Source organism: Staurois parvus, unplaced genomic scaffold (assembly GCF_062004578.1).
Source record: "Staurois parvus isolate SC_StPar_1 unplaced genomic scaffold, SC_StPar_1.0 ptg001279l, whole genome shotgun sequence".
Classification (NCBI taxonomy): Eukaryota; Metazoa; Chordata; class Amphibia; order Anura; family Ranidae; genus Staurois; species Staurois parvus.
The window spans coordinates 97,550-109,417 of NW_028319075.1; the positions used below are offsets into that span (position 1 = coordinate 97,550).

Consider the following 11,868-nt stretch of genomic DNA (forward strand, 5'->3'; position numbering starts at 1 on the left):
CGTCTGCAGATAAAACGTAACTTTAATTTGTTTGTTAAAAATAATTCTGGGTCCTTTGAACACTCCATTTGGAAAAGAAAATCTTGTTACAAGGAAGTTATACTGGGTACTGCCAATGTATGTCTGAATTCTTCCTGACCTCTGTGTGCTTTTTCATTTCTCCCAATACCAGAGGATGCAATAGGACACTACCAGAGCTGCAGGCAAGAGAGAGACAACAGATCTGATTTACAGTGAAGGAAATGCGTATTTGATCCCCTGCTGATTTTGAATGTTTGCCCACTCACAAAGAAATGATTGGTCTAAAAATCGAATGCTCGGTGTATTGTAACACTGAGACAGAATAGCAACAAAAAATTCAGCAGAAATGAATGTCTAACAAATGATGACTGATTTGCATGTTCATGAGGGAAATACTGTAAGTATTTGATCCCCTTCACAAAACATGACTTAGTACTTGGTGGCAAATCCCTTGTTGGCAATCACAGAGGTCAGACGTTTCCTGGAGTTGGCCCCCAGGTTTGCACACATCTCAGGAGGGATTTTGGCCCGCTCCTCTTGGCAGATCCTCTCCAAGTCATTAAGGTTTGGTGGCTGACGTTTGGCAACTCGAACTTTCAGCTCCCTCCACAGATTTTCAATCGGATGAAGGTCTGGAGACTGGCTAGGCCACTCCAGGACCTTAATGTGCTTCTTCTTGAGCCGCTCCTTTGTTGCCTTGGCTGTGTGTTTTGGGTCATTGTCATGCTGGAACACCCATCCACCACCCATTTTCAATGCCCTGGCTGAGGGAAGAAGGTTCTCACCCAAGATTTGATGGTACATTGCCCCGTCCATCGTCCCTTTGATGCGGTGCAGTTGTCCTGTCCCCTTAGCAGAAAAACACCCCCAAAGCAGAATGTTTCCACCACCATGTTTCACAGTTGGATGGTGTTATTGGGGTCATATGCAGCATTCCTCCTCCTCCAAACGGCGAGTTGAGTTGATGCCAAAGAGCTGGATTTTGGTCTCATCTGACCACAACACTTTCAACCAGTCCTCCTCTGCATCATTCAGATGTTCAGTGGCAAACTTCAGATGGGCCTGGACATGTGCTTTCTTGAGCAGAGGGACCTTGCGGGCACTGCAGGATTTCAGTCCTTGTCGGCGTAGTGTGTTACCAATTGTTTTCTTGGTGACTGTGGTCCCAGCTGCCTGGAGATCATTGACAAGATCCTCACGTGTAGTTCTGGGATGATTCCTCACTGTTCTCATGATCATTGACACTCCACGAGGTGAGATCTTGCATGGTGCACCAGACCTAGGGAGACTGACACTTGTTTTGTGTTTCTTCCATTTGTGAATGATTGCACCAACTGTTGTCACCTTCTCACCAAGCTGCTTGGCCATAGTTTGGTAGCCCAGTCCAGCCTTGTGTGGGTCTACCATCTTGTCCCTGACATCCTTGGACAGCTCTTTGGTCTTTGCCATGGTGGAAAGTTTGGATTCTGATGGTTTGATTGCTCCTGTGGACAGGTGTCTTTTATACAGGTAACAAAATGAGATTAGCAGCACTCCCTTTAAGAGACTTCTTCTAATCTAAATTGTTACCTGTATGAAAGACACCTGGGAGCCAGAAATCCTGCTGAATGATAGGGGATCAAATCCTTCTTTCCCTCATGAACATGCAGATCTGTCATCATTTGTTAGACGCATTTCTGCTGAATTTGTTGTTGTATTCTGTCTCTCAGTGTTACAATACACTTACCATTCGATTTTTAGATTGATCATTTCTTTGTGAGTGGGCAAATGTTCAAAATCAGCCGGGGATCAAATACACATTTCCTTCACTGTATATATGTATAGTATATCTTACAAAAGACCGCAAAAAAGTGTGATTTTTGAGGTGATTATACCTATTCTTTTAGATTGTATGCTCTAACGAGCAGGGCCCTTTGATTCCTTCTGTATTCAATTGTATTGTAACTGTACTGTTTACCCTCACGTTGTAAAGCGCTGCGCAAACTGGTGGCGCTAAATCAATCCTGAATAATAATAATAATATCCTATTACAGTATGCTCTCTATCTATATGTATTGTCAATTTCACTACAAAATCAAGTTGATCAACACTTTCTGCTTATCCCCAGTTGACATGCAGCTACAGGAAGAAAGTATCATGTCTGATATGTATATGGGGTTATGGATGTGAGACTTTAAGACGTGGAAAGCCACAGTATAACATAATGGATGATGTACCAGTATGGCCATCATTGCTAAGGTAACATTCTCATTTTATTGAAGCTCATAAAGTATATTGTAGTCTATATGGGCATTTAAATGATTTTTTGTCTAAATGTAAGTATGTTTTATGATTGTGAAGTCTATACGGTGCCATATCGTAGAACACTATGGTGAAGTCATAATGTTACACACTCACTCCTCTATCATATTTCTGAAGTCTTATTATAACAGAGTATAAACTGAAATATAAAACACTATATAAACCACCTCATAGGACATACACACTTACAAACAATGCACTATTTAAATTAGTTATACAAGGAACGGTACATTTTTCTAGGTGCAATTATTCCCTGATTTGTGATATAATAAGATTCATTTGCTTCTTTGATATGAAGAGTATTTATAACAATGAAAGGATATACCGGAAACCTGTTTCAGGGGATGCTCTAATCCGGGAGACGTCCTTCATGTGTGGTGGACTTGTCCTATGCTTGCCTGGTTTTGGACAAAAGTCCTTAACCTCTTCCCATGTATATAAACGGCCAGACATGAGCAATGCAGGAGCGGGTTGCCGTTCATAAACGGAGCCCGCATTTTCAGCCTGTGTGCGCTCCCTGGGACACAGTGGAACATCGATCGCTGTACGGGACCTCTGTGTGAGGTCCCAGTCATGTGATCACTGATTGGCCAATCAGTGATCACATGAATAGTAGTAAGCAAGATGTCACTTTTTATTATTATTATACAGGATTTATATGGAGCTAACAGTTTGCGCAGCGCTTTACAAAATGAAGGTAGACATTACAGTTACAATACAATTTGGTATAAGAGGACACAGAGGGCCTGGCTCACTAGGGCTTACAATCTTGCTGACATCATTGCTTACTACTGTGAACGTGAAATCTGTGAATGATCATAGAGGTCACATGGTACAGAGCTATTCACAACAGCCTTGTACCATGTGACAAGCTGTGACCAATCACAGCTCTCACAGTATTTCTCACTGGCTGCAGGAATGCAGCCAGAGAGAAGGAGAAATGATTGCTTTTATAGCCTTTATGGGTGTAAAAGCAATCAGTGTAAAAAAAAAAAAAAAAAAGCATGGGGTCACCATGGTGACACTGTACTGCTAGGGTGACAATATGCTAAAAAAAAAAATAATATAAAAAAAAATTAAAATGTGAAAAAAAAATGTAATTATAATTTTTGGTTATAAACTAATTTGGGTTATTTCTCTTTACTACAAAGATAACTGAATAAATTTTGGCCAAGATTTATGAAGAAATATTATTTATTTGCAAAATTTTATAAGAAAAAAAACACTTTTTTTTCTAAATTTTTGAACTTTCAATTATATAACAAAAAAATAAAAAATCCGAGCGGTGAGTAAATACCACCAAAATAAAGTTTTATCGGTCTCAAAAAAATGCTAAAAAATCCATATGGATACAGAGTTGCATGACGGCGCAATTGTCATTCAAAGTGTGATAGCACTAAAGCTGAAATTTGGCCTGGACAGGAAAGGGAGTAAAAGTGTCCGGACTGGAAGTGGTTAAAAAAACTGACCTTTGACCCAAACACTAAGCCTGGCACTGAACTAGATCAAACAATGATCTAGGTATTCTTTCTTTATTATTTTATTTTTGCCTATTTATTTTTAACAGTTGTTTTGTTTTTTTCTCTATGAAAGGAGAGAGAGAGATACAATGTATAATATCATGTATATAATGATACACTGTATCTCCCTCCTCCATTCAAAGAGAAAAAAAAAAAAAAACACAAGGGGGTGGGCTGTACAGTGACTGATCACTGTGATAGCCAATCAGAGGCTATCACAGCGATCATGTGACACGGAATCGGGAGTCCTGGGTCATTACAACGGGGCTCTCAGTGACACCCCGGAATTTGTGCTGGGAGCCCGCTGTGCGGCGCGCTCCCAGCACAAAGACAGATACGCAAATATGTGGCCCCACCGAAAAAAGCCCAGTTCTGTGAGGCCGCATATCTGCATGCGATCGGCATCAAGGGGTTAAAGGACAGGGGTAACCCATGTTTATAGCTATTGCCGGAGAGTTCTCCTTTACATATATTGCTGTAAGTAATTTAGAAATATCTTTTTCTTACCTCCGTATTTAAGACATTCTGAGATTTTAATTTTACCAGGACGGCATGAGGATTCAGGTTCTCCAGGATGTAGATCTGATCATCTCTGTAATACTCGAATATTCTCCTCAGCGAAGGATCGTCGTATGCAGACAGCTGATGATGGAAACTTTTGATTTCCTCTAGAAAAACACACAAATACATTTTCTGATCTATAAATGATATGAATTAATATCCGGCATGGATGTTTATCTCACTGGATCAATCCTCTGTAAATCGGGAAAGGCGTGCTGGAGGGGAGAATCACTATAACGGGAGTATTATTTTTGCGCATCAAAGCTAACCAGCTTTAAATCTTCGCTGAGAACTTTGAGCTTTAACTATTTACTAAGCTTGAACTTTGAACTGTTTAACTACAGATTAATAAAAAGGCTAACTAAAAATACACACACACACACACACACACATATATACTGTACATACACACACACAATTTTTTTTTTTTATTATTATAAAACACGCTTCTGGCTGCAATACTAAACCTATCTCCACCAATGTCCCCTGCAGTATTTCCTTTTCACAACTAGATGGCACTGCTCTCTTCCCAGGTAGAATGCTGTCTAGAGTCTTTCATCCCATTTTCTGTGAGCCCAGGGTGTCAAGGACCCGCCCCCTGGGGAGTGACCTAAGACCCCTATGGACTTAAAGAGGAGCTCCACCCAAAAGGGGACATTCCCGCTTTAAGGACTGCTCCACCGCTGCCCATTAAGGATTGGCACCTTTGGGGGGCAGCGGGTATCTGAATTTGACAGGTACCCGCTCCCACTTCCGGTCCGATCGCCTAGGTGTCCTCCCTCCCTGTAGTGTTTTGGGACACGTGACAGGTCCCAGAAGACTACAGGACCATTCATGAAGCGCAGTCCTACTCGCGCATGCGCAGTGGGTACCCGACTGTGAAGCCGCAAGCCACATTGAAGATGCCGGCCTCCAGGAATACAGGACAGTCGGTGAAACAGGCTGTGGGGGACACACGGCGGGACTGAGGGACAGGTAAGTGGCTGTTTTTTAAAAGTCATCAGCTACAGTTTTTGTAGTTGCTGACTTTTATTTTTTGACAGGGTGAGTGGAACTCCGCGTTAAGGTGGAATAGATGATTAGAAAATCGACCAATCGGTCATCCGACGACCGAGAGGCGTTCTTTCGTTGGTCGAAATCGTGGCCCACATTAACCAATCTAAAAAAAAAAATCGTTCGTCTGGCAATACGTAGTGTTGACGTCTTCTGCACAAGTGGAAGTGTTACGGTGTGTGTGCGACCTCCCAGCTAGAGCGAGCATTCAACGCCCTGCCGCCCAGAGCGAGCGTTCAACGCCCTGCCGCCCAGAGCGAGCGTTCAACGCCCTGCCGCCCAGAGCGAGCGTTCAACGCCCTGCCGCCCAGAGCGAGCGTTCAACGCCCTGCCGCCCAGAGCGAGCGTTCAACGCCCTGCCGCCCAGAGCGAGCGTTCAACGCCCTGCCGCCCAGAACGAGCGTTCAGCGCCCTGCCGCCCAGAACGAGCGATATACATAACAATTGCCAGCAATGAGTAGAATATCGTATATTACATAACCTATATACATAGTGATACATAAAATATAATCTGCAGAATTCTGGTTTCATGATCTCATTGGGCCGATCTACTTTTAACATTTGGATTTTTCCATTCGTGTTTATGTAGATTCCTCGGACATAAAAATCCGGGTCATCTTCCATTTCCGCTCATGCATGATAGCGCTTGATAGATTTTTTCCGACCTTCTTACGACCGTCATACCGCCGCCTAAAAAAAAAATCGGTCGTTCGCATGCCAAACGACAACATTTTTCACTGTTTTTCAACCGGATTTTTTCATTCACGATATCGTTATCGGTTAAAACATCCCGCTCATCAACGAAGAGGAAAATCGTTCGATCGGCGGTTCCGTGAAACTTTCCATACGATTTTCTTATCGGGGCATTACAAGAGAACGCTGAAGAGAGTATTCTGCATTGTTCAGCACCCGGACCCCGCATTCACTATATTCGCTCTCCCTGGACCCCGCATTCACTATATCCGCTCTCCCCGGACCCCGCATTCACTATATCCGCTCTCCCCGGACCCCACATTCACTATATCCGCTCTGCTATTGTACACAGAACATGGAAATGCAATTATTTTAGTAAATATAAACTGCTAAATACCTTTTCTCATCAGCTGTATAGAGCAGTCTTGTGGCTTCTATCAGTGTCCAGCCAAGCACTAGCTAAAGCATGTAGGGGGAGTTTTCTTTCTGCTCTAGGAGGATGCAGAACCCCTGACCTCTGTCTGACCAGTGCTGATTGGCCCTGTGCTGATCACATGCACTCCCCCAAGAAAAAAAAAAAAAAAACAACTTCTCGAGCAATATACACCAAACTGAGCATGTGCAAAATGCCTACGGATCAGTCTGTCTTTTCAGGAGATAAGAGGTGGTCGCTTAAACAAGGGGAGGAACAGAGCGATCAGGATCAAACATTGTTTTTACACAATGCAGAGGATTAACCCCTTAGGTTCCACAGTGAGTATAACCAGCATGCTTTACTGCATCTACAGACTGATTGTACTGTTGGGGGTTTAGGAACACTTTAAACGGATGAATATTTGGTATTTGATGCTTCATATAATTAGTCATCTTTCCCTAAAACTGATCATATCAATAAAAGACAAACAGTGACTGATCTCTGATTACCGGGTCTGAACAATGTTCTCAACCAGTTCATCATTTCGCTTGCTCTTCGTTCTTCTACGGCCAAATTCCAGCAAACACCTAAATACAGAGATATATAACTAATCACGTATATGTTGTCCAGATCCCCCCAAAGATGTAAGATATCCGAAGCTTAACCAGAGACAAACAGACTTTTCTCAATCCATGCAGATATAAAGGGTGCAAACGAATGCAATTCTGTTGACATTCATATATTAATAAATGTATTTTATATAGAAACAGTGGAAGTGCCTAAATCTGACCTGATATTATCCTCCTGCAGGAGAAGCCAATCTGTCAATGTGCTGATGAGGAGCTCGCCGATAGGAGGAGAGAGCAGAGTGACGGAGAGATGCGCTCATTACTGCTTCTTCTTTCGCTGTCCTGTCCAATCACAGGCATCTTATATATAAAAAATATATATATAAAAATATAAAAAAATCTTTACTCACATAATTGTGCCCCTCAAAAACGAACTGACAAATAAGAACTAAAATAATCGCATTCCCTGAGAAGAACGGATGAGCAGAATTAACCGTTTCCTGTCCATAGGACATATCCATACGTCCTTGGATGGGAAGAGTGATATCTCGGTCAGCGCTGCAGCTGCACATTGTAAAAGTAATTCAACTGGCGCCCTGTGCTTTTCACAGATGAGAGCAGGTTCACCCTGAGCACATGTGACAGACGTGATGGGGTCTGGAGAAGCCGTGGAGAACATTCTGCTGCCTGTAACATGGTTCAGCATGACCGTTCTGGTGGTGGGTCAGTGATGGTCTGGGGAGGCATATCCATGGAGGGACGCACAGACCTCTACAGGCTAGACAATGGCACCCTGAATGCCATTAGGTATGGGGATGAAAGCCTTGGACCCATTGTCAGACCCTACACTGGTGCGGTGGGTCCTGGGTTCCTCCTGGTGCGGTGGGTCCTGGGTTCCTCCTGGTGCGGGGGGTCCTGGGTTCCTCCTGGTGCGGGGGGTCCTGGGTTCCTCCTGGTGCACAACAATTCCCAGCCTCATGTGGGGAGAGTATGCAAGCAGTTCCTAGAGGATGAAGGAAGTGACACCACTGAATGGCCCCCACACTCGCCTGACCTAAATCCAATAGAACCCCTCTGGGTTGTCATGTTTCGGTCCATCCGACGCCGCCAGGTTGCACCTCAGACTGTCCAGGAGCTCAGTGATGCCCTGGTCCAGTTCTGGGAGGAAATCGCCCAGGACACCATCTGTGGTCTCATTAGGAGCCTCCCCCGACGTTGTCAGGCATGCATACAAGCACGTGGGGGCCACACAGACCACTGAGGACCATTCTGAGTTGCTGCAATGACATTTCACCAACATGGACTCGCCTGCTGCATCATTTCTTCACTTTGATTTTCGGGGTGTCTGTGAATTCAGTCCTCTGTAGGTCGATCATTTTCATTTCCATCAAACGATGGGGCGTCCTTACGTTCCTCACCCATCACCCCGTCCATGTCAGCAAAGAGATCCAGCAGGAAAAGTCTCCCCATTGAGATCTGATGGGTTTTCAAAGTGTTCCTTTCATTTTTTTGAGCCGTGTATATATAAAATGTTTGGGGGTTCTAAGTAGTTTTCTAGCTAAAGAAATGATGATTTTTACATGTAGGAGAAGAATGTCAGATTTGGCTTGAACTGGAAGTAACAACCAGGGGCGGACTGACCATTCGAGCACCCGGGCACTGCCCGAGGGCCCGGGGTCAGTAGGGGGCCCCATGAAATGCCCCTGGTACCTTTTTATAGGCTTTTTTGGGTGTGCTTTGAGTGTGGGCAAAGACACAGGGGCCCCATGATCCCCTATTGCCTGGGGGGCCCATGAGTTGTCAGTCCGCCACTGGTAACAACCAAAACATTTATAACCCACCCCAAAAAATTAAAAACCAAAAGTATATAACAAAAACCAGCAGTCAATAGCATCATTCAATATAACAATTTATTCTGAACACAACATTTGAAATGCAAGAAACAAAACGGACTATTCGTGAGTTTCTGTCCAAAAAAGATTAACAACAAAGAAATGTTCCAAAAGGTGTTCTCTCTACTCACTGTGCCCTCCCCCGTCCATGATCCTTATTGACCCAATTATCCCGGATTGCCTGTCTTATGGACGCAGTTCGGACATCGCACGCTACCTTGGGCCCAAGTGACTCTTTTATAACTTTGCCATCTTGTACACCCTGCATCCCGTAGATTACATACTTTTGAGGACCTACAGAAGACCTAAACATGTTTTTTTCCTATCTCCAGTTTGGACATTATTCTCTCTCTTTGTCTACTTCATTCACCCTGGACAGGCCCACGAAATTTACATACGTGTGTGCCCAGGGTCCATGCCAGCTGCACCTGGTATCTCTACTATATATATATATATATAAAATTCTTCATGAAGCAACCCCTCTGGTTATATGAGTGGATGGGTACACACCCTTCAACAGACCATTTGCCTCGCCCACTGGGAGAAGATCCGGGCATCTACCTCGATGACTTCATGACGCGTGTAACAGAAAGAGACAACCTTCAAACGATTGATGTTCTGGTATACAACACGGGAGGTCTTCCACCGTCACAACCCATTGCTCTCCAAGCCGTGTTGGCGTGGTGGTCATGAAATAGGTTCCCATTATCATATTTTCTGGCATTGTTCCTGGATACAACCTTTTTTGGGCAATTGTATTGTCTCTACTTCAATACATCCTTCCCACTAGACCCTCTCCAATACTCGTTGGGTCTTCCTTTCTCAGGTATCAGTACATCTGCTTGGTTTTCTATAACCTCTTAGGTGCAAAGAGGACCATCCCACTGTGTTGGCCGTCTACTGAACCACCATCTCGAATTCAGCTTTTGAATATTATAGCCGATGTTAGGAGAATGGAATACCTTACTGCCACTGTGGCCGATACTCTCTTGCAATTTAGTAAGGGAGATTTGGGACCGGTCTGAATACGGTCTTCCCTCTTCCTCTTAGATTCCCTGCCCTATCCGTCTTTTTCTTTTTAACATGAACCCTTTCAAAGCTCTGCTTGAATATATGCCCCTGGCGTGTTTCTTATGTTTCTACACTCTTACCTCTGGATTTTCTTTTCCTTTAATTGCTCATTTTCCCCCTTGTGAATTCTATTACTAGTGGTGTATTTAGGCTTTGTGCTGCCCTAGGCAACACAAAAATCGGACGCCCCCTCCCCAGCAGAGAGCCTGACACCAGCCAACACCAGACCCTCCCCAACCCTCCCCCCCCCCCCCAGGGGCGTATTTACCACAAGGCAAACAAGGCATTTGCCTAGGGCGGCATTTCCCCCCCCCCCCCCGGAAGTAGGGACACATGTGGCATGGGGAACAGTTGGGATCTGACAGAGGCTGCAGGCTGCATGATGGTGTATGCAGAGCCCTGTCTCCTGTTCCCGGGGATGTCCAGAGCTGTGAGGACCAGTGTCTCTCTCTCTCCATGAAGGGGGGGGGGGGGGGCGGTGTTCATTGGTGTCAGGCTCTCTGTGGAGGGGGGGCGATTTTTGTGTTGCCTAGGGCAGCACAAAGCCTAAATACACCTCTGACCCCAACAGAGATCCTGACAGTGACCAACAATACACCTGCCCCATTCTCTCCCACCCGGGAGAGCCTTCCACTAACATCCTCACCCCCCCCATGGCGACAGAGAGACACGCACCTTCACAGCTCTGGTCATCCCCGAGAACAACAATTGGGCTCTGCATACCCCAAGCAGCCCACAGCCTCTCTCGGATCCCACCTAGTCCCCATGCCGCATATGTCCCTTCTTCCAGCGCCCCCCTAAAAAAATGGCACCCTAGGCAAATGCCTTGTTTGCCTTGTGGTAAATACGCCTCTGGCCCAATGGCGGACTGGCAACTCATGGGGTCCCCGGGCAAGAGGGGATCATGGGGGCCTGTGTCCTTGCCCACACTCAAACCACACCCAAAACAGCCTATGAAATGTACCAGAGGCATCTCATGGGGCCCCCTACTGACCCCGGGCCCCGATATGGTCAGTCCGCCCCTGCCCTGGCTTTACGTGATTTACAACATCATATCTCATGTATATTGGGATGATATTGACTTTTGACTTCCCTTTGTTTCTATGGCTTGGTTAACTCAATAAACATACCATCATTAAAAAAAAAACTGAAGAGTACCCCATTTCCCACCCCACCCCAGTCCTTCGTGCACTTACCTCTGTGGCCTTCACGGCCCAAGTAGCTGGTGCAGCAGTCCGGGGTGCATTATTGTCCCACCGCTGGATAAAGGAGAAATTTCAACTGAGAGTCAAACCCAACTTTGCAGGAATGGAGAAGATTTTCATGTCTTCATCTTCCTGTATTACCGGATCTACTGCATGCTTTCCTATAGATAGGTAATGGGTCTAAGGTGTCACCAGGTCTGCAAAAAAGAAAGTTATAGAAAAAAAACAAAAAAAAAAACGGTAATATTCTACACATTACATGTCACCACAAAACACCTTATTATGGACGGTGAATTCTAAAGATGAATGCTATCCAAATGAAAAAGTCCAAACATTTAGAAAAAAAAAAAAGTGTTTTTCTTATAAAATGTTGCAAATAAATAATCTTTCTTCATAAATCTTGGTCAAAATGTATTTATTTATTTTACTAAAAAGATAACTAAATAACCCAGATTAGGTTATAACAAAAATTTGAATTTTTTTTACTTTTTTTTTTATATTATTTAGGTTTTGTTTTGTTTTTTTAACATACTGTCACCCTAGCACCCTATGGTGACACTGTACTAC

The 11,868-nt window shown here is 44.3% G+C and overlaps 1 protein-coding gene across 3 annotated transcripts in view; it reads right to left on the reverse strand.

Moving 5' to 3' along the window:
- LOC149437641 (NACHT, LRR and PYD domains-containing protein 12-like) overlaps nt 1–11,512 on the reverse strand; it is a 65,222-nt gene extending 53,710 nt beyond the window's left edge. Inside the window, exons 1-4 of one of the 3 annotated variants that reach the window (XM_089660803.1) lie at nt 11,293–11,510; nt 7,355–7,493; nt 7,074–7,151; nt 4,350–4,510 (exon numbers count right to left, since the gene is read on the reverse strand). In XM_089660803.1, coding sequence (XP_089516929.1) covers nt 4,350–4,510; nt 7,074–7,107 — 195 coding nt within the window. In that variant the 5' untranslated portion in view covers nt 7,108–7,151; nt 7,355–7,493; nt 11,293–11,510. Of the gene's footprint in view, nt 1–4,349; nt 4,511–7,073; nt 7,152–7,354; nt 7,494–11,292 lie in introns of all 3 variants that reach the window. The other 2 variants (XM_089660805.1, XM_089660804.1) reach the window with 2 other exon arrangements.
- Nucleotides 11,513–11,868: the final 356 nt, after the last annotated feature.